At 36.2% G+C, this 23,055-nt stretch overlaps 1 protein-coding gene across 5 annotated transcripts; it reads right to left on the bottom strand.

Moving 5' to 3' along the window:
• Positions 1-412: 412 nt before the first annotated feature.
• ccdc62 (coiled-coil domain containing 62) lies at positions 413-22,996 on the bottom strand. Of its 5 annotated transcripts, none has more exons than XM_051921050.1 (14): positions 22,919-22,996; positions 18,771-18,895; positions 16,197-16,228; positions 13,945-14,100; positions 11,899-12,091; positions 11,639-11,763; positions 10,805-10,906; positions 7,450-7,621; positions 6,824-6,925; positions 5,099-5,187; positions 4,022-4,119; positions 3,736-3,889; positions 3,484-3,606; positions 413-2,842 (listed from the first exon to the last, which is right to left on the bottom strand). In XM_051921050.1, exons 2-14 carry the CDS (start codon positions 18,871-18,873, stop codon positions 2,771-2,773), a joined length of 1,521 nt encoding a protein of 506 aa, XP_051777010.1. In that variant the 5' UTR covers positions 18,874-18,895; positions 22,919-22,996; the 3' UTR covers positions 413-2,770. The 5 variants fall into 5 exon arrangements, with proteins under 5 accessions (XP_051777010.1, XP_051777012.1, XP_051777011.1 ...); XM_051921052.1 differs by lacking the exon at positions 22,919-22,996 and adding an exon at positions 22,120-22,356 and having other exon boundaries at positions 11,639-11,760; XM_051921051.1 differs by lacking the exon at positions 22,919-22,996 and adding an exon at positions 22,120-22,355 and having other exon boundaries at positions 6,824-6,922.
• Positions 22,997-23,055: the final 59 nt, after the last annotated feature.

The raw sequence follows: 23,055 nt of genomic DNA on the forward strand, positions 1-23,055 counted from the left end.
TTGAGGTTGTCTCTACTGATTCATCTGTAAAAACACAACATACCAATATCACTCTTCTATATGTTTGCTCTTGTTGTTTCTGAAGTACATTTTAAACCAAAGCATATAAACAGAACCACATTTGCCAATAAAGAACAAGTCAAAATGCGGCCTTTAATGTTCCCATAAGGTTCTCTGACTGGAATTACAAGCATCTAATAGCATTTATGACAGCATTCCTTTCACATATGGGAACAAACAAAAGCTTTTAGGAGTTCATTAACACAGGTGGGTCATGACTAAAGACATCGAAAAGCACATTTTGAAACCATCTGAACTTTCTCTGCAACAAATTTAAGAGTAAGTATATACATGTGAAAAAGGCAGGAATGTATTACTGACACAACTGATGAAGCCTTAAGAGCCAAAGAGCTGTTTTTACACCTTTTATTTTTATTTTCTAGCACAGAGTTTTCACTTTGGCCTATTCCTTCATATTAATACTGATTTTACAATTACCAAATTTGCTTATAAATCCAAAATACATTCAAAAAATTCACTTAGTTTAAAAGCATGTTTTATGACTAGACTTTTAACAAAGTCATTTATTTGTAAAATGAATAGTCGAGATTGCCTGTTTTTTTGTTATAAAAAATATAATGTATACACAATATATACACACATATACACTACAAAAGAAATGTACATGGTTATGAACAGTACATAAAAAGGCAGGGTCTGTTAACAGTCTTTACACGTCAGGATATCATATTTCTTTAGTTTCATGTAAAGGATCCTTTTAAAATTGGCAGAGTTGTTTGCACAGTCATATTACAGAGGGGATCTCATTGATTAGTACACTTTACTATTCAAAGAATAAAATAAAAAAACAACAAAACAAAAAAACAATTGTTTTCCCTTTCAGTACAGAGCTATAACGTCAAGCAAAACTGGAGTAACTATTTAGGACTGCTGGGGTGGTCAAGTCAGTCTATGAAGTATCCCAATGACTGCTGAACTTCTCTATAGCCAAAGTGCTGTTCAGAGGTGAAGTCCTGGCAGTAACTGAACCCCTGGTTTAATCAGACTTTCATTTATCCAATATCTGCACTCATCTAATTTAGAACTAAATTATAATGTGGAATTTTATAAAACTGTTATAATAACGCACCAAGTTGAGCAACACTAAATACACTTTAAGTTGTTTAGCATTTGCTCTTATTTGATGGTTATTTAAAAAAAGAAGAAATCTTAAATGAAGTGCGACAATGTCAATAAAAGACTCATTTGCTTATTTGAGTAAGTGGCTCTATTCTTCCACTCTTATCAGCATTATAGACACTTAAAAATTATTTAAATACAGCAGGTCTAAACTCAAGAATTGGCTCATGTGAGGTTCTGAAAGTTAAAATTCTTAACATATATGTAGTGAAAAGTCAAGCAAAATGACACCATTTTTTGTCTAACTAAAAAGATTACAATATTGAAGCTTTCAAGGTAAGTCATTGCCCCTTCTTCAGCCATGATGTAATACAGAAACTGGAGTTCCCTGCGTTTATACAGAGACCAGGACAGGTACAGCATCAGAAAACCTGTAAGTAAGACATCTTAGAAGGGGCCTGAGTTGCCTAAGACAGCTTTTATATTGTAATCTTTTTAGTTAGCAATAAAAAGTGTCATTTTGCTTGACTTTTCACTACATTCATAATGGCTAACACGGTAACAACACCCTAGTACTATTAACATATATGTAAAAGTAGTTCCACATTAAGTAAATATGCTTTGATTACAATAATTCAGTCTAATAATGGGAACAATCAAAGGTCTAATTAAACCAGGAATTAGCAAATACCTTTTACAGTTCTTATTCAGAAGAATCTCCAAGATATGAGCTGAGCAGCCCTGCTATAAACTCTTGACATCGCAGCATGTACTGTACAAGGGAATGGGGCACAAGTTTAATGAGGCCGCTTGACTGGTAGAGTCCACATAAGCTCACCATATATGCTGCTCAATTAACTGGAAACCATTTTGACCATAAAGAACTGAATTTGTTATATACACAGATAAATATGGGAGAAATTAAAAGCATACTCCACCAAAAAATAATTTTATTTTTAAAAATATGCTTTATAAATACCAACACACTTTTGAATTGAAGACAGGGCTCCTGACCAATGAATGTGGGGGTAGGTGGGTATTTAATTCAGCCACCATGACAAACTAGACAGGGTAACATATAACTCAGTATTTTTTTGGGTGGAGTATCCCTTTAAATATAAGCAAAACTGATTATAAATACCATACTTTAAAAGGGTATATTTCTTTAGTAATTACAATGGAGTTACATTAATTAAAATTTAATTATTTTTCCAATAGATGAAAAACACCCACTAGGTGTAAATAAAAAAAACCAAAAAGCTTTAAAAAAAGAATTAGGCTTTTTTACATTAAATGTTCCTGAATGAGCAAAGGATGAGTATATTTAATCTGCCTATAAATTAACAACATTCAAATTATTCAGTGGTAGCAATGCTCATTCAGTTTCTTTAAAGCAAGTCGAGTCTGCAATTTGCCTTTTTTGGACAGTATTTCAATATATTCCAAAAAGTGCCGGGTTGTTTTCCTTCCATGTAAATATAAATTGAGACAGTCTTTTCAGCAGTATGCACCTCACACTCGTGACATTACATGGCCTTTCAGTTATGCATTATTTCTGAAATGATATCCTACGTTTCAAACCTAAGAATGTTCAGGTCCGAGTCCAAAATGTCTGATGTGTCCTTTCTGCTTAACGAATGTCAAGTGCATCCAGGTTGAGAAGGCTAGCTGTTGACTGATCCCTAAGATGTGATTCACTTTCCTGAAAAAGAAAGCCAGCATTTTAGTGTTTTGCAATCATGAGCTGGAATACGCTGAAAGGAAGTCGAAATACGCGTTTTAATGAAAGCACTTTTAAAAATGACACCTCCTTATTTTATGACTATACAATGGTCCATTTACTGCAATTGTACAAAAACAATTTTATTGGTATCTCTACAGCAAAGTTGATAGAAATTGTATAGTGAGGGAAAAAGACAACTAAATCTTCTGAGATGAATACATATTTAATCACCGCCTGTCTCCAATTCTAAAATAACTTTTTTTAACCCTAACTGTGCATATTCTTGGGACAGTTACTGTTCAGTACAACTGCCTAACAGAGCTATCCAATCACAGGGAGACACACAAATCACTTTTTATTTTTCTGTTCAAGATATTCAGTGATATTAGTGGTTCAAGTACAGGCAGGCCAGCTTTAAATATACATTTTCAAAGTGTAGGTTGTACACACCCTACCCACAAAGCCCATTACCCTGAACTGGAACCTACACATGTCAAAACAAACCAAAGGCAGTCTCATAATTTAAATCTTACATAATTAGATAAAGCACAACCACCATTTACACAAAATGAATCCTGGTCTGAATATGTAAAATACATAAGCTGCTGTTGTGCACATACCCTGCTGCTTAAACTGTGTGCTGGACTGACAGGCACCGAAGTGTGCCTCTCCAGACTGGCTACTATCTGTTTTGATTCAGCTATCATTCGCTGGATCTGGCTGTTTTGGGTGCTTGACAATTCCTGCAATTAAGAAACAATAATCAAGCATTTATCAAGTGGCAAAATACAAACTAGACCTTAACAAAATTAACACATAAATCAAATGGAATGGACATCTACTTTGCATGAAAATATATCACCAGTCCTTACATCTTGAGAATCACCCTTGTGGTTAAGGTCACCATTTACAAGTGAAACATTTGAACCAAAAGAGTCATTTTGTTGGATCGACCCTCTTTGTGGTGTGTTCCGCCCTTTGACTGGAAGTTCCAAACTATGTGTCTTGAAATCATGGCTTCTGTCACTGTGACAAAAAAAAAGATGACAAGATAATTTAATCTTGACAGGTGGGAACCTGAATCTGTTTCATAAGTACAGTGACAAACACAGACTATTTTTGCAGTCTCTCATAGATCTATGCACTTAGGCTGCTCACCTTAAACTGCGTCCCCAAGCTTCCAGCTTCTGCAACCCTGCCTGAGAGTTTAGACTCAGGTAGAGAAGCTCCAAATCATTTTGCTGGTTTTCACACACCTGTTAAAAAGGTGCCAGAGTACAAAACCCTTAATTATGACAATGCGGAATTCATATGAAACATAGATCAACATATGTTATTCAAACCTGTTAGGAATTCACAGATTGACATTAACACAAACTGACAGATAACAAATAATGTCAAAGATAAATGATTCTTCACCATTGTACTTATTTGTGTTATCCCTATCCATAATCCTGGAATGTAAAATATGTTTAGATCATTCAAGGCATATTTTACATTCATTCATTCTTTCTTTCCCCAGCTACTTAAAATATTATATACACACACACACGCACACATATATATAATGCTATTTAATCTGCAATCGTGTAGCTAGTAAAGAAGCTTATTTTAAGTAATTATATCAAGATAATTCTTATACATATGAATTAGAGGCTTACACACATGCCAGCAGCAGCTGACAAACTCATGCTGTAGAGGATATATACAGTATAATAAGTTAACAGGCTAGAGGGCTAAGAAATTAACTAGAGTGCAAAGTAAAGGCACCGATGCCAACAAATGCAAAATACATTGCTGCATAAATTCTTCTCTCATCAAAACTTTACAGTGCATTTTTTAAGTTTCTGAAACAGCTACAGACAGCCAAATTCTAAGATGTTCCCACTATTTCTTTCTCGTTATAGCAAAATAATTCACTCTCTCTTTATAGGTAATTAAAAATGGGCAGGTTTTACCCGAACGTGAGCAGGTAACAATATACCTCATATAATGCAAATATGCACTCAAGAAACAAAGACTGCAAATCATCTAACCAAACATACACCTAGCGTAACTGATCAAACTATCCAGAAAAGCATGTACTGTACAGAATAGTGCAAAACCCCATTTTTCAAAGAATCTTCACTGTAAACCCAATTTTCATTGCAGCTGAAACCAGTTTCCTTTAATTGGATATTTCCATGCATTTACACAGATACTGTACTTTTATCAGAAATATGTAAAGTTAAATACCTGACGAAGACACTGTAACTCTGAGTCTGTACGATCCTGCTTTGACTTGGCTAGGTTCAACAGTTCATTTTTCCTTTGCTCTCTTTCACCTGAATTCCAAAAAGTTTTTTTTATTTATATTAAATAAATGTTTTGCAATTAAAGAGAAAACTGTAAAAATGAGTTTGTATTGTGTATTCTAAACCATGCAAGAAAACACAAACTGTACTAACCAGATATTTATAAAACATTCAGACATTCATGGCACAGTATCAAATACAGACAAATAAATCAAATGTGCAATACACTCTGGACTTATTCAAACTGCTCAAATTGTTCCACATGAAGTTATTTAACAGCCATATTTGAGGTCACGCTTGAGTTGTTTTTAAAATTTTAATCAAGTTCCTCTTTGGTAATTTCAATGGACCAGACATGATCTGGAAAGGCACACATCTGAATGTAAAAAGCCCCACAGCAGACAATGTTTATCAGAGGAAAATCCAAGCAATGAGGTCAAAGTAATTGTCCTCCAAGACAAGACTGTTTGGGTGAATGATACCAGAGCATTTCTGGAGCACTGTACCCAGCAAAACTGAGCAAAAGGTTGAGAAGGGCTTTAAACAGAGAAATAAACAAGTACCTGAAACTCATGCTGACAAAACTCCAGAAGTTCTTAGTGGAGTTGGGAGAACCACCCAGAAACACAACCACTCCACCACATCAGCCTTTTTTGATAGAGTGAGCAGACAGAAGCCACTCTTTAGTTAAAAGCACATGATGGCTCATTTGGAGTTTGCCAAAGAACACTGGCCTAATCAAATCAAGAATGATATCTAGCGCTTGAATAGAAGCAATACAATTATAGGAAAACAGGCACTACTCATCACGAGGCCAATGTCATCTTTAAGGCGAGTTAAGATGTCATGTGATCGGTTTGTTGTCTAATGAGTCTGTTAACATTTTTGTGCACACACACATATACAGTATACACTTATACACTATATAATTTCTTACCAGTACCTGTGTTGCCTTGACTCTTTGCATTCCAGCACTGTTGTGTGAGGTCTTGAGCACACTTAAAATGTTTTTTCTTCAAGAATCTCTCTGTACTCTGATCTGCTCGTATATCCCTTGATCCCGACAAGCCTCCCATTCCCTGCTGCTGACAATAACCACAACACTGTAATGTTGCCCTTACCAGTTCCTTTGACCTCATGGTTTGCTTTTTCTTGTGACAGGCACTGTCAGAGTACAGACACATCATAGAAGAAAAATTTCTCAGGAATGCTCAGGACCTCACTTTGGGGTAAAGGTTCACCTTCCAACAGGACAATGTCCCAAAAAAAAAAAAAAAACATCAAAGGCAACACAAAATGAAAAGGAAATTTTATAGTATATGTTTACAAAATATAACAGATACTCATTAGACAACAAACGTAATAACACAATGTAAACATATTTTAGATCAACAAAATAAACAAAAGCTTATAATGAGGAACACAATGTCTAAATCCCTAATAGATGACAGCTGAAAGCTCTTGGTTAATTATGCACAAGCCTTTGGGGTTGAGCCATTTAAAAGGAAAGGGGAAGCACAATCACTGATAACCAATATTACCTGAGCTTTTGTGATTACGTGTGGTAGCTGTACTGTATATTGAATATACATTTAATAGTTATTACATATCCTTTTTATAGACTTAAAATGTAAAGTTTACATTAATGGCCTGTTAAGAATCTTACCCAATAAACTGAGCTCATTTCTCAGGAGCTGGTTTTCTTGTTTGAGACGAATGATATCTTCTCTTTGCCTGCTGTTTTCTGATGTTTTCTCTACTACGTCTTCTGGCAAACAGACAGAAGAGAAATATATACATGGTTTGAAAACATTCCCGTTTTTAAATTGTTCAAAAAAATAATTCATATACTTACACAAACAACTTTCCAAAGTCCTAAGGCAGCAGCTGGTATGACACTACCTAATTTCCATTTTTACTACTGGGTTCCAAATAAACCTACTCTGAGACTATGAAAGGAAATAAAACTGTACCTGCTTGATTCACCATGGAAAGGACACTCCTCTTCAGCCAAGGTTCTGTCATTAATAACTATTACCATTTCGACTGAAAAAACACTGTTCCACCCAACTTGTAAATGGTATGCGTGACCTTAAATATTTTTATTTAATCTACCTTCCACCTGGTAGGTGGAATATACTGCATAAAATATAAAGGGGCATGTGGCAGAGTTTAACAACTATGGCTTTCTAAAGTTCTTAGCTTCACTTCTTCCACTTCATGCTAGGAATTGTGTTAAAACCAGTGATGAGAGCATATTTAAAGCTCAGTAAATTGCCTTTAATAACCTACCTTTTAGGCTCTTCATTTCATGCCTTACTTCCCGCATCTGCTGTTTATATTTCTGTGCCTCCATCTTAACGTCAGTTTCCCTTTTTCTGCTCTCATTTAGCATAGCATCCAACCTCTGAATCTCTGTAGTCATGTTTACAATATGTTCAGTGGCTTCTATCATGTCTTTATCCTAAAGACAGAGAACAAAGTGTCAGCATTCTTCAAGATCTACAGCAAAACATCTAATAATACAAATAACAAATCATAGCGCTTAAAAAAAATTTCTTCATGCAATTCTATTTTTATTCAAGGATTGGATATAATGCAGTTGCAGTGAATGGGTCCTTTTAACAAGAACTTTGGAACTAAACCGACAAAGTTTTTCTAAATAACTCAGTGAAAAATGCACATTGAATACCATGGGCTAGGACACCTTGGTCTACACACAGTGGTGTTTACTTAAGTTTAGCCTAGACAAGGTGTAAATCGATCACCAAAATCTGTAGCTGAATAGTGGTATACTAGGGGGCTCCGCCCCCTGCTCGCTTCGCTCGCCAAACCCTGGTGTTGTGAATGACAAAGAGCGTGATGTATGAATAAGATATAGAATAGTGTGAAGGTGTAGATGATGCAAATAGAAAGCAAACAATAAAGTGTGTGGCACAGTGTAAAGGTTTATTGGAAAATTTCTTTGTACACGCCGTTTAAGTGTAAAAGGTAATTCCAGGTCCGAACTTGTAATGTCAATGAAGATGGTTATTGTTGTGATCAGAGTCAAGTTTGTCAGAGCTTAGAAAGAGTTGTGTCTCTCCAGGAAGTAATGGAATGATTTGGGTATTTATGTTTTCCACATTAATATTTTTTGGACATAATATAATGCGTTGTGTTAAAAGGGGCATTTGGTCTAATGAGATTGCTGTTCCAAATCTGTCTGTCAATAAGTCGTCGCAGATAAAGGCTTGAGGAATTGTAATAATATGTGGGTGAAGTCCATCTGTATTGGTGAGTGTACCATCTCCCAGTTGTAATAAGCAATTGTTATGATCTGGTTCTGGACATCGTATCTTTTTTACTAACTGTATCTTTTGAAAGCAATGCCAATTGTCTGCGTATTTTAAAGTGCACTGAACAATAGCTGAGCGCATGGCATGTGGAAGAATAGCTAAGCACTGTCTAAAATCTCCTCCTAATAAAAGTACCTTTCCTCCAAAGCGAATATTATTATTCATAAACGTTTGTATAAATTTATGAATGGTGTTGAGTAAGTGACTGGATGCCATTGTACATTCATCAATAATTAACATTTTTGCAAGACGGATGTCACGTGCAGTGCCCCCGTTAATGTTCATAGTGGATACCGATTTGTAGGATCTAATGCAGTTGATAAAGATTTCACTTTCAGGTACATCGTTAGTTAGAAGCTTCTGTAGATATTCAGGATATGAATGTAAAGGAGGCAGTCTAATTTGACGCTTTTGACAACAACGTGTAAATGTATTACTTGTATTGCCAGTTGTTTCTTCAGGGAAGTGAACTGAATGACAATGATTGCAAATGACATTCATTAATCCGAATGAATTTTCCTGGTGTATGTTTTGCTTGTGCCGTTTGAGAGGCGCGTTGTTGCATGTGTAGTATTTGGGACGTGTTGTTTTGGAGCTGTAATCGATTTGCCTGTGCTGTGTGAGAAGCCCGTTGTAGCCTTCCTAGCCGTTAACGTATGTCTGAGACGGTAGGTGTTTCGTTTTGAATCCGTGCCTGTTGCGATGCAGCACTTTGATTGATAGATTGCGTCATGTGGATCTAGGATGTAGATTTGTGCATATTTGCGTTGTTGATTTGTTTCAGGGTGCACTGTTCCAATGCGATGCAGTATTTGTGCACATATGCGAAAGCAGTATGGGCCATTGCCTTTTGGTGGCCTGATATTTACTCCGGTAGATGCAAAAGCAAATGAACTATTGTAGGATCTAATGCAGTTCATAAAGTTTTTACTTTTAGGTACATCGTTAGTTAGAAGCTTTAGTTGAGTTTTGCGTTTTTGGAGCCGAGACATTTTTTCTTCTAGAAATATGGATAAGTAATAAGGAGTATTGTACTCACTGTTAATATGGAGCCTTTTCTGCGGTTGAACGGTTAATAGTGCCTTATTGTAATGAGATCCACCTATGCTGCATAGTGTGAATTGTGTTTGGTCCCGTTATCCGAGCGGTATCGTTTTGTACCTGTGATCGTGAATTCATGACTTGTTTGTTCTTGAGCGTGAGAAATATGGATAAGTATTAAGGAGGATCGCACTCACTGTTAATATGGAGCCTTTTCTGCGGTTGAACGGTTAATAGTGCCTCATTGTAATGAGATCTACCTATGCTGCATATTGTGAACGTGTTGAGATGACGTATGGTTAATACGGACGGTTCATTTAGAAATGGGGCTTTGTGTGTCAATTGTTATTTATGTTACTGTGGTCGTGGGTCTGAATCGTCGTTTTTGTGTACGTTTCGTGTGCTATGTCCGTAGTCTGTCCCGTTTCGTGTCCAATGGGCTTTGTGTGGTGCTCGCGGCTTCTTTTTTTTTTGTGTGCTTGTGGCTTGTTTAATCCTCCTCTTTGTGTGCGTCCCGTTTCGTGTGCAATGGGATTAAATCCTCCTCTTTGTGTGTGTCCCGTCCGTTGCTTGTGTGTGTGTGTGTGGGGGGGGGAGGTTTGCGGGCTCTTTTTTTTGTGTGCCAGGGGCTTGTTGAATCGTCCTCTTTGTGTGTGTCCCGTCCGTTGCTTGTGTGTGTGTGTGGGGGGGGGGGGTGTTTTGCTCGTGCAGCGCTGTGTGCGTCGCCTGCGTTTGACTCCTTTTTTCTGTGCTCACTCCTTTTTTCTGTGGTCTTGTCCGCCTCTCGCGGCGCCTCATTTCTTGTGGCGCCTGCACAGTACGTCTTTTTGTGGCTACGGCCCATGGCCGGATGTCCCTGCGTCCATCCGGTTTAGCATTCTCGGTTAGTAATATGGATACTTTGAGGATTCTGCAAAACTTACCAAACCGAAACTGACTCTGTCACTTGACAATCTGAATTGACTTCATCAGAATTAGGCTGCTGCAGGAGCACACTGCACCATACATATTACTGGAGTCCAAACCTCCATATTTGACTTGCAGGTGTGACTCCTACATGTCCAACTGCCTTTTATGCAAGGCAAAGAATCTCAAAGCTGGTATAAATGGCTAAAATGTACCTTTTGTATGTGTTTTGACTTGGTTCCCAAGAAGATTTTAATTTCTCCTATTAGTCAACATATTCAATATTTAAGTTCAAGTAGTTTAAAGCCTTATTCTGTACCAATAGTCTGAAGCAATTAAAATGTATGTCAAATAATAATTACCTTGGATTTTAATAAACCTGTAAGCTCTTGTTCGCTCATTTGTAATTGTCCAACTTGACGTGACAATTCTATTATAGTAGAATTTTGACTTTGGTTTGTTTCCTTTATTAGGTAAAAAGAACAAAATCAGTTAATAATTTAGTTTAATAAAAATACAGTGCATGGCAAACAGTACCCCTTCAATTGTGGCACTGAAATGTTACATTTGTAATTATTGATTTCTCAACCACAATAAAGATAGATGAATAATTGAAATTGTTGCTATTAAAGTACCTGCTCTCACTATTTTGGCTCTCATCAGTCCTTGTATATTAAATATTGGTCCTTTATAGCGCTCATCTATGAAGTTTATGTATCAAATCCCAAGACATCCCCTGGAGCTACTAATAGTTTTCCCTTGCAGCGTAATATTTTTATTAGACAATCTAGCTTCTGTCAAATAAACTACAAAAACCCACACATGAATCCCATAATAAGCGATAGCAGTCTTATATTTCAGGAAACATAAGATACCAGGAAAATAATAAAACAGTAAATATAACCTCACAATTGCAATTTTATATATTCATTCATCCACATCTCTCAGTCAGAAAGGGTATGACCATCAAGCTCAAATCCATAAAGGTGGGCTATGCCTCTAGTCACTGGCTCTTTAGCAACAAGCACATTTCTAAGAATAAATAAAATGCTACCAAATCATATCTATATAGATAAATTGGATAAACCTGCTTAAAGAATAATTGTGGATAAAATACTCAAGTTCACTATTTCCTGGACAGCTGAGATATTCATTACACAAGTCATAACAATGTCCCATCAACCCATTCCAATTACCTGAAGAATCTGGCACTGGTTATTTGCCTTCTGCTCCTTGTCTAAAAGTTCCTGCTTTTGACTTTCAGTGATCTTAAGCCGCTGAGTTAGGGTCTGAATAATTTCTTTTTTTTTATGCAGCTCTTCTGGAAAAAACAAAAAATGTTTATAACTGAAAAAGACCTAGGCATTTACTTTAAATAATATTTAGTGTGAAGTGAACAGTAACAACATTTATCAGCATAGTCAATGCTGAAAATTCAAAGACATTTTCAACATACTTTCTAATTTAGCAGATCGCTCCTCCAAGGCTAATATTCGCTGACGATCCTTCTCCCAACCGATCAGCTGTTTCTTGTGTGCCTCCGACATATTATTCAACTCTTTGTCTTGGTCTTTGAGTTCTGCAATCAATAGCTGAAGCTCTCTGTGTTGCTGGTTAACAACTGAATCTTCAGACAAACTAGGAGAACTCTAAATAAAAACAAGTAAAACTAATTTTTAAATGCTTATTAAAAAGGTGTATACACTCTTGTGCTTTTCCACATGTGGTGTTAAAATACAAATAATACAACAAACTTTAGAATTTAATAGTGAAAAAATTTTATGCTGACACTCTTTAAATTTCATCAACCCACTTTATCCACTACACAGGCACAGTTGGAAAATGAGTTGCAAGAACAAATGAGACTTTTAGTATCCCCCCCTCTCTAAAAGTTGAATTTATATTTATCAGTGACAGAAATCTCCTAAAACATGGAATCTGAATATTCAGAGCACAACACCAAGGCAGAGATTATCGTTGTATGTCTCAAAGTTCAAAGGCCCTTGGATTTGACTCATAGCCTGGTTACTGTCCACTTGCAGCCTGTGAATACTATGTGGGCATTTGTGCTAGAGTTCTCTAGACAGTCTAGAGAAAGTGAGGCTAGTTGTTGTGTTTAAATTAGCCAAGTATGAGAGAGTGAGAGGGTGTAACGCTAGTGTGTGAGGTAACCTGCCAAGTTAAGTATTAGTTGCTGCCTTGTATGCGATGCTTCAAAAGGACTGCTTCACCTTCCTGCTACTGTGTAATGGACAATGTAGGTTAAACAATGAATAACTTGATAAACTTCTGCATTTAAAACACAAGACCTTATTTAGACCCCTCCCCTTTTGAATCAATACCCTCAAATAACTCTTATACACTACAGAATACATGCATTCCATCACACATGTGCACCTATACATTCGTGCATTGCTCATCTTTAATTGTGCATGGATGTGAGAAGTTCAGTCAGATCAAACAGGTTGACTTAAAGATTACATTATTTATGAATAAACCAGCCTCCCCAGTTTTGGAAATATAGATTTCATACTTTGGGGTTTTACATCCAGCCATTTTTTCCCTCTAACTGTAAAACCTACCGACCTGTAAGAAAATTATTGTATAACTCGACAAAAACAATAGTGTTAACCATTTTGATTTTTACATATTGCTGCATTTCACAGGTAAAGACTTAATTCAGAGCAACTTATGATAAACCCTGCCTATTAATACAGTATCTATCTATCTATCTATCTATCTATCTATCTATCTATCTATCTATCTATCTATCTATCTATCTATCTATCTATCTATCTATCTATCTATCTATCTATCTGATGCTTAGACTGGGATCAAGTTATTAATTTAAAGGTTAAAAAGTGGCAGATTATTTCCTCTTTGCTTCACTATCCTTAATGACTACTTGTGCACTGACATTTCTCTGCATATTTCTATTTTCTGAAAAGCTAATTTTTTTTATCCAATTTCCATTTTTTAATCTCCCAAAAATAACTTTAATGTTGTCAATTCACCTAATACCAGAATGTTGCTTTACATAGCTCTTAGAACAAAGTCACACTTAAATGAGCAAATGTTAGGTTTGTCTCTTCTCCTAATTATGACACTTGTGTTTTGCACCATTTTGTTAGGCTTAACCTCTTCTACTATTAAAAACTTTTTAACTTTTAACTTCATCTTTATTGTTAAATGTACTCAGTACAATGAAAATCTTATTCTGCAAGTCCTCCAGCAATAAACAGGAATACACAACAATTAACAAAAACACCTCTCGGTGCAAAAACCACAAAAAACAAACAGAAGTAAACTAACCATGGCGCTTGTGTTTTGCACCAATGTATACTACTGACTAGGAAACAAAAACACTGATGTAAAGTCACAGTGCAGAAAAAAGGGGGTCAGAATCAGACAACTATGTGGAGAATCAGGATCGGATGGAGGGACTGCTCAGTACAACAAGTTTGCTGTATTGTTTATTGTTGATTACAAGCCATGACTTTACCTGTAAGTATTTTCCACCCAGGACAGGGGCACGAATCCCAGCTAAAGGTGTGCTTGAAATGGCACGGTCGCTGTCATGTGACGTTGTAGCTGTTACGTTACAAAGTATTTGATTTGAAGCTGAAGGCTTTCTAGATGAAGGAATCTGTGGCTGTGTCTTAAAAGAAGGGGGGAAAAGATTAAATCAAATGCAAGAATCAAAAAAAAAAAAAAAAAATCACAAAAAAAACCCCACCTGAAGGCAAGCTGTGATTGAACATATTATTAAATGAGTAAACAATTTTTACTTAACACATAGCCTGTTAAACTAGGAAGCACATTTTAGCAGCTATGATTGACTTATGAAATGTACCATATTATACTAAAAACAGAGGACATTCGCTTAACTGTCTGTCTTAACCTCTGTAGATGGGCAGGGTTGGGACACAGCAGATTCATCAATTAAAATAAAAAGTTGTGTCTTTGGGATGTGGGAGGGTATAATGGAGTCCCCAGAGAAAAGCCCCAAATGACCCACAGTCGTTTGTCAAGACAACTATATTTAACATTGTTGTCAAGTAGAATGGAGCAGTGCAACAGTCAAGAGTAGTTTATTTGCCATGTTTAATTTCTTTGTAGCTTTCTTTTAATCCATTCAACCACGCACTCTGAACTATAATTCAAAGAAACAATCAAAATCCTGACACAGCTTAAAAGAGTGCTTGATATAAGTGATTTATAATACTAAGCTATCAGTCCCTGCAGAGTGACTTTGTATTTCCAGATTCAGTGTATGAAATATGAAAACTCCACCTAACATCAATTAAGACTAAATGGCACTAGACATATAGACAAAAAGTCAATACTAAAAGGCAAAACCTCCTCTTCTCAATTCATTCCTAGTGATTGTTAGTGATATACCACACCATTTATTTTATACCACTGCTCATCACAGGAGTAGAGGGCTAATGGAAAGCAACCCCTCCTAGCAGTCCTCCTTGCTGATATTAAGGATGTGAAAAAATTAATTCTTAATAACTCTGCCACCAATTTGTCAGGAAGAAATGACATCTAGTTAAATGATTTCCTGTTTGTAAACTACAATGGCAAACTGATAACTGAAAACTAAAACATTAGTACCATCCTGATAACAGGATGCATTGCAAGACAGATATTTAAATAATTAGCTGTGTGCTTCAGTAATATGACAGGCACATGCAGGACAATCTATAAATTCTGAAATAAATTTCTGTTGGCAGCAAGGTAGGTCATGGACTGCAATCACAACTGTGGAATTCAGCTAAGATGTTAAACAGCCACAGCACCAATAACTTTAACAGTCACAAACCAGTCTAAGCCAGTTTTAGGCCATTTAGGTGGGGTGGATAGTGTGAGTAGGAAGAAGTCGTCTGGCATCAGATCCTGGCACCAGTGTGTCACTAAGCCCATTTCTGTGCATACTCACACATGGCCACCTTAGAGTTGCCTACTAACCTAAAAGACACATCTACTGAATGTGGAAAGAAAGCCATGAAATTCTACACTGACAATGACTGGGTGTGGGACTCAGACTCAACACACTGATCTGTGAGGAAGAAGTTCTGTCTATAGCACCACACATAGCCCACCTGTTTACACTAAATAATGGTCTTTTAAAATGACCACTTTATAATTTAAATACCTTTAATAACACCATGAGGATTTAAAAACAAATAGTAATAAATACCTACTGTGACATAACACATGGAACACAAACAAGAATGAATTGTGCTTATATTGTCTATGTTATTATTAAAGTGTATCCATGCATAAAAAAAAAAAGAAAAAGAGTCTCTGCATGTGTGCTATTAATGATAAGGCTGAAACATTTCTGACTAAGTTTCTACTGTGATAGGACTGCTAAAAACAAAAAAGAAGCAGTATATTTCTAAGAAATGAGCATTCTGCTTGTTTTTTAATGGCTTAAATAAACATAACATACGAATATATAGCTACAGGTACAAATGGTTTGAAAAGTTCACTGCCTTTGATTGTATTTTGAATGTGGAAGAACAAAGGGTGTTTAACACCCTGCGGTATTTTACGAACTGTACAGGAGAAGTTTAAAATCCCAACATTTGTCCATTATCTAACCAACTTCAGACACATACTTATACATACATCATTGCTGCATGAATATGAAGTTAGGGAGGTTTACTAAATTTCTTTTGACCTTCACCTTGAATTTTAAAAATATACTTGTAAGAATATGAGTTAAGTTGTAAAGACTCATACCTTCTTTTTGGGAGTGCTATGCCATTCAGGCGCTGTAAAAAAAGAAAATTAAGCATTTTGTAACAATGTCAGATTGAATCGCTATAAGATATATTGCATTAATGAGAACGGTACAACAAAACTACAAATTCCATGGAAGATCAGAGCTGCAAGGTGCAGTGTGGCATAAAATAAATGATTCCTCCTTTAATCAGTGTAATAAAAATGAAGCAATAAAAACTGATACATTTGTATGTAATAAGGTGCGGTAATATTTCACTTGATAATGGCAGGTCTCATTCATGAAACATCAAAACCAGTTTCAGAAATTCCAGTCTGGCTTCCACATTGGCCACAGAAAGGAAATGCTAGCAGTCTGTGTTGTTAAATTCATTTTAATATCCTCTGATGTCAGAAAGTTCACAATAATCATACTGTTAGGTTTAAGTGCAGCATTTGATACCTTTGACTATTCTATTCTGTATTACATGGGCAGGAAAATTACGTTGGGCTCTCAAGCTGCATCATCGCATGGTTTAGTTTATTGTTAGCTCACAGTATTCTGCCATTAAATCCAGAACTTACAAATGGTGTCTTGCAGGGTTCAGTACTCAAACCTTTACTTTTTTCACATTACATACTAATATTGGGAACTTTCATTAGAAAATGCAACATTCATTTTTACTCATACGTAGACTGAGTATGCCCTGCTATACCTTTCTTTTACATCAAATAACATTTCTCTGAAAGTGTCCTTAATTAATTGTGTCAGTGAGTTAAAGAAGTGGATAGATGACAACTACTTGTCTTTGAATAAAGAAAAAAACAGAATTGTTATGTAACGGGGCAAGTGACACAACAATAATCTGCAACTGTTTAACTCTGCAAGTCTAAAAATTAGTTTTAATGAATCAGCATGAAACCTAGGTGTCATCTTTGCTACCAGAATATCTTTCAAATCACATACTACAAAACTATCACAAACTGTATTTTTTTTCAACCTTTACAACATATTGGAAAATTAAGATTTTTTTTCTGAATATGGAGGTTTCTACGAGATTAATTCACGCTTTTATTTCTAGCAGTATTGACTACTGTAATGTGTTTTTCACAGACAATTTACATCATTATTTATGCAGCTTTCAGTTATTCGAAATGCTCCTACAAGAATTCTTACACGAACTAGAAAGCACAAACCTAACTCCAGTTCTTAAGTCTTAAGCATAAGGCTGACTTCAAAATCTTCTTTCTTACATAGGAAGGATTCATGAAATAACACCGCTAGTCTAAGCTTTTGGGGCTGTGGAACTCTGCCTGCTTATATAAGAGAAGTCCCTTCAGTCTCTGCTTTGAAATCAGGCTGCAGACTCGCTACTTTACTCTGACATTCCCTCATTACAGCTGCTGATTAATTGTGCATATTGCATTTTGGTTTGTTAATCATTTGTATAAAAATATAACTAATACAATGACTATGAATGCTTACTAACCCTCTTCTATACCATTTCTTTTCACCATGCCCTGCTGTGGCACTTGGTGCCCAAGCTCAACTCCCAAAGGGCTTTTCTGCTTATGGAAAGGCATCTGAGATACGGAGAGCCTTGGAATCAAGGGATGTAAAAATTCTGTCAGTAGATAAGACGGACCAGCACAGACTCCACTGTAGAATAGCCAGGGGGAAGTGGGCTGAGGCCTGCTGGATTGTCTATGTCTCTAACTCTGTCTGATATGGCTGACCATGGACCACCAAAAGTGTACTTTCTCCAGAAATATTGCTGAATCCTAATGGATAGATGTTGTTATGCTTTATTTATGTTAATCAATTTTGAAGTTCATTTTCTTCCTGTGTGTTTAACCTAACCTGTATCTTTATGTGTGTGTGCGCATTATATAATTGACCATTTATCATTTGTATCGTCTCTAATTGCTTTTACCTACGAATCTGTTACTGCACTCCCGAGTCCACACTCAGTGAATGAATTGAATGGAATTGAATATTTGAGCCATACACACAACCTTGTGCTTCTCAGCCCACCCAAATAATTAAATGAGCCGCTCTCTAACAGGAGAGGGACACATGAATCAGCAAACAATGACAATTTAGTATTTAATTTCTGAATACAATATTTACACCAATAAAATAAGAATTAAGCAACAAGCATTAAATAATAAAAGCTATAATTTGACCCTTTCAAACTTAATGCCTATCTAACACATTGCCAAATTTACCACGGGGACAAATACAGTTCTATGTAGCTATCCAGCTAACCATATGCTATGGGGCTTTCTATAGCACGTGATAAAACAAACTGGAAGCCAAAGCTAAACTTAATAGAACGCATCAAATTGCATGGCATAAAACTTCAAAGTGAGAAAATTAGGTACAGGCTTAGAAAATATGCATCTTGCTACAGACACAGTTATCTCAAGCACAAAGAGGCCACTGTTAGTCCCATCATTCATGTTATGAAGGCCACTATTGCTGCCAATTACTGTCACCTTGGTCACAGTCTCCAAAAAACTCAGTGATTTTACCATTCACAATCTCCAAAAATACATCATGCTTGGCAACTTGTTTCTTGCAAAAGACTGTACCTTTATCATTACTGAAGGATAAATCAACTGAAGTAGAATTAAAATGAAAGGCTGCCTGAGGTACGGATGTGGAGTGTGTGGAAACTGGCAGCTTCTTTTCCATTTCCTCATATTGATGTTTTCTTCTGCAGATAAACAAGAGATATAGAGACTAAGTTTTATTTTCCAGTCTCATAAAAATAAAGACAAAAAATGAAAGTTAAGATAAATAAAAACAACAACCAGCAACTTCTACAAATCATTCAGTTCATTCCATTAATAATAAAACAGAAGGATACCAACTTTCAAATATTTTATAAAAATAAAAGAAATGCTTACAACAGAGTAAATCCTGACAGGATGCACACTGCACTGAAATCTGCCGCACAATTAAAGTCAGTTCTTAAGTGACGAGAAGAAGTAGCGGCTACATTTACCTCATCCAGAAACCTCTTCCTGCCTCCTGTTAGCTCACAGAGTCTATGATGGGATTTTGTTCCAGCACACCTTCTACCTCAATGAAGCCACAATCAGGGGTAGCACAAAGGGTTATATCGCGTCAATCCCTTCAATCACTTTTGGAGTTATGAAAACCACGTCACCTTTTTTTATGTGCAATTCATACATGGCTGTGTCCGTCTAGACATACGAGTGAGCGTCTGACAGGAAATTAGAATATCGTAGGGCAGGGATGGGCAAAGTCGTTCCTGGAGGACCGCAGTGGCTGCAGGTTTTTGTTCCAACCCAATTGCTTAATAAGAAGCACTTATTGCTCAAGTAACACTTTTGCTTCACTTTAGTTGTCTCGCTTGTTAAGATTTTGAACCCTTATTGCTTATTTTAGTCTTAAACAGCCATATTCTCATTTTTTAATTGCTCCTTATTAGCCGTAAGATGCAAATGACAAAAGAAACCAGCAGTTCTCCATTTAGCTTGTTTCAATTTACATCTGTATGGATTTATCATTCACTGTTTGGTTTAATTAAATACTTGGAAGGAAAGTGAAGAGAAAAAAGTGAAGGATTGAGATTTACTCCTCCATTTTAGCCTTCAAATCATTTGGATGATATCCTTACAAAGGAAAATGACTTGACATAACAGAGTTAACGCACTTAAAAAGCCATGAAATTAAATTATTGGCAACAATTGTTTTCTAATTAAGCAATTTGGTTGGAACAAAAACCTGCAACCACTGCGGCTCTCCAGGAACGACTTTGCCCACCCATGTCGTAGAGAATACTTGCACACGTACCTTAACTGTACATCTGGAATTGGGAACGAAAAAGGGGTAGGACACGTATCCAGGCACAAGAAAGTGCCAGAAACAATACATACCAGAGCAAACATCAATTAAACTGAGAATAGCATACATCAAATCAAACAATGTCACTTTTAGGAGTGAAAATGTTTAATTAAGATTGACATACAGTATCACAAAAGCCAAAATGACTTATCACAAAATAAAAAATTATTTTACGTAGATTTTTGAGTTCTGAGTAGACAGTTGTTTTAAGGCTGTTAAGACTTTTTCTTTTTGGTTTGCTTTGCACCCTCACCCACCATAACCTATCGTCTATGGGGGAGGAGCAAAAGCTTTAGAGTTGTCAAACATTTTGACAGATCTCAATTTTTTAGGGTCCCCAATACCAAAAACATTGATATCTCGATGATGGAAGTGTGTCTTTGTGTCACAGTTTCTTGAGGACAGTCTAGAGCTAAAACAGCTGGGGAGAAAAATATGAAACCCGAAACTTAAGCCTGTTATGAGATGATGTGCTGATTAGTTTTTGAGCCAAATCATGCAAGTAAAAGAAGCACTCTAGAGGAAACCTCAAATACTGTAATTCTGCAATTAATTATGAATTGTTTTTGTCAATTGTAATCATAATGATGTATTTTATTTACATCATTTTTTTATTTATTTAGCTACAACACATTTATTTATAATTATTGAAGTGTTCTAGAATTGTTTGGGTAACTTGGTTGCTAGGGCACAAAGCTTACTGACGTTCATGTCCGAATTTAAAAAAAAAACAATGACTGTGTCCCTATAGCGACTGCTGGCCTCTACATGTGCCACACTTATCATGTTTGCTAATTTTCTGTCTACATTTCAATATAAGCAGATGTTCTCTTAATTGATAAATCTCTGCAGCATTCTAACACAATCCACTGTAGACAGCTCAATTTACAAAAAGTTATTATGGACAAACTATATGAAGAATTACTACAATTTGCTTATGTAATAATATATAATAATAATATATCATAATATAGATTATTAATATATTTCAGTTGATACAGGTGATAAAAGTGGTGTTTAATGAATAAATTCAAACCAATTTATTCAGCTACATGGCTTTAAGAGTATGGGCCTTAACAAAGGAAATACCAGGCCACATGAAGGCACAGTTACGTTTATATATGTGGTGTCTTCCAACATTTGAAATACAATTGGTTATTTATTTTCTTTTTTTTTCATTTGGAACACAGGCAGGTGTGAACTGACTTACTCATAGTCACACTATGTCAGTAGCAGGATTTGAGCCCACAAACCCTGGGTCTGAAGCCCTTAACTACTATGTCACAATGCCCACCCAGCACTCAACCAAACCCGAGCATCCTTGGTTTATTAGAATAAACTCTGGTCGTTCAAAATAAAAAAAAAAAAAAGATTTCTGGAGTACAGGCACAACTCAAAACTGATCCTGTGCTAATCTGCATTCAGAAATGTAAAGCTATAGGGCAACATCGCTAACCCCAGCACAAAAAATAAATGTAGCTTGAATAAATCATATTGCCAAAAAGACTTGGGTGTGTTTTAAGCAGATTGACCATTCAGTCTCTGCTGTCCACTCATTTTGATCCTAGTCAAGTCACCAAATGGGCCAGTAATCCAATTACAAAATATAAAACTGCCAGAAAACTGTAATCCCTTTAAGTAAAAAGTGTTGTAAATATCTAATCAAACTGTAAAGAATGGTGCTTAATAAAATTAAAGTTTCAAAACGAATTTGAATACAAGGTAGAAAAGTGCAAATGGCACAGCTTTAAGAGATTTTACTCAATGTCAGTATACGCCATGGTGATTTATTTATTTGATGTTATAAAGTGAGTCAGAGTGCAATCAAGACCCAAAATTGAGTAGATTAGGCAGAAATAAACAAACAGAGCATATCTTCGGGGTCAGATTTGGGCGAACATTTAAACATTTTGGCTGGGCAGCAATATGAATTAGTATACATTTCCGTAATTTAAATCAGCTACATAGCCCAATACATTCCAGAACTGCATACGTTAAAAGGACCATTCCGGGCAGTGCGAAAACTGAACGAAGGAAAAGCTCGAGGATTTTTGCCAAGTGACCTACCAATATGCGCGATGTCCAATGGCAGTTTAAATCCCGTGGCCGCGTTTACAGCTACAAAACACGAACATGTCTCTAGCCTCAGCGTACTGACATGTAGAGTTGTGTATGCCATCAACAACACCCGATCCAGCGGGGTCCTGCCATCCTAAAACATGAACCGACGGCAAGTCGCAGCAACCCGCGACGCGCACACACACAAAAACGACTTCCTACTCCCTCGTCACATCGATCTGCCAAAATAAAAGTCTTCGAGTGCGATGACAGTAAGCGCGCAGTTTGCGCGCTCGGCGAATCGTAACGGCAAATCTTTACAATTCAAGTATTTCCTTTCATCTACATATAGAAAATTACACAAGCTACAATGCATATAGTTTATTTGCACACATTCTGCATATAATAACTTTTAACATACCAATGAGCTACCAACAATGAAAACACAGTAAGTTTTATTGTACTTTGCATTATCATAATATGTAAATGCAGCGGGGCTTCCATATCATTTCTATTAATTGAATTAATTTTTAAACTCAACAAACGCACTGTGTGAGACTTTACACGAAGATCAAGTTCGTCTTGCGTGTTATATTCGGCATCATTTACATTCATTGTTTAACTGCAATTAAGCTCAAACAGAAAGAGCTTTCACCTTATCAAAATAACTCGACTTAAAATTTGTTGCCATTGTTCCTATTGCATACAATTAATCAGCACTTTCTGTATTACTGAGTAAACTAGGTAAACTCCTACAGCTTCTAAACAGCACTTTTGCATAGATGTTAATTCTAAGAGAAAATAAAACCTAAAGTGTTCTGTGTCGTGTCTTCACCGTGAACAGCTCCAGCTTTTATTCGTTGGTTTCATTCGCTTAGCGCTTAGTAGGCGGGGCTTTCTCGTCCACGTGTTTCACACGGCTTTAGCTTTGCTTCCCAGTGAAAA

Source organism: Erpetoichthys calabaricus, chromosome 18, assembly GCF_900747795.2.
Source record: "Erpetoichthys calabaricus chromosome 18, fErpCal1.3, whole genome shotgun sequence".
Classification (NCBI taxonomy): domain Eukaryota; kingdom Metazoa; phylum Chordata; class Cladistia; order Polypteriformes; family Polypteridae; genus Erpetoichthys; species Erpetoichthys calabaricus.

Excerpts from the sequence above, each read along its gene's own strand:
- ccdc62 (XM_051921050.1), bottom strand. The coding sequence starts at position 18,873 with ATGGAAAAGAAGCTGCCAGTTTCCACACACTCCACATCCGTACCTCAG. Across the intron at positions 16,229-18,770 it reads ATCCTTCAGTAATGATAAAG|CGCCTGAATGGCATAGCACT; the intron begins GTACAGTCTTTT and ends CTTTTTTTACAG. Across the intron at positions 3,607-3,735 it reads ACAAGGGTGATTCTCAAGAT|GAATTGTCAAGCACCCAAAA; the intron begins GTAAGGACTGGT and ends TCTTAATTGCAG.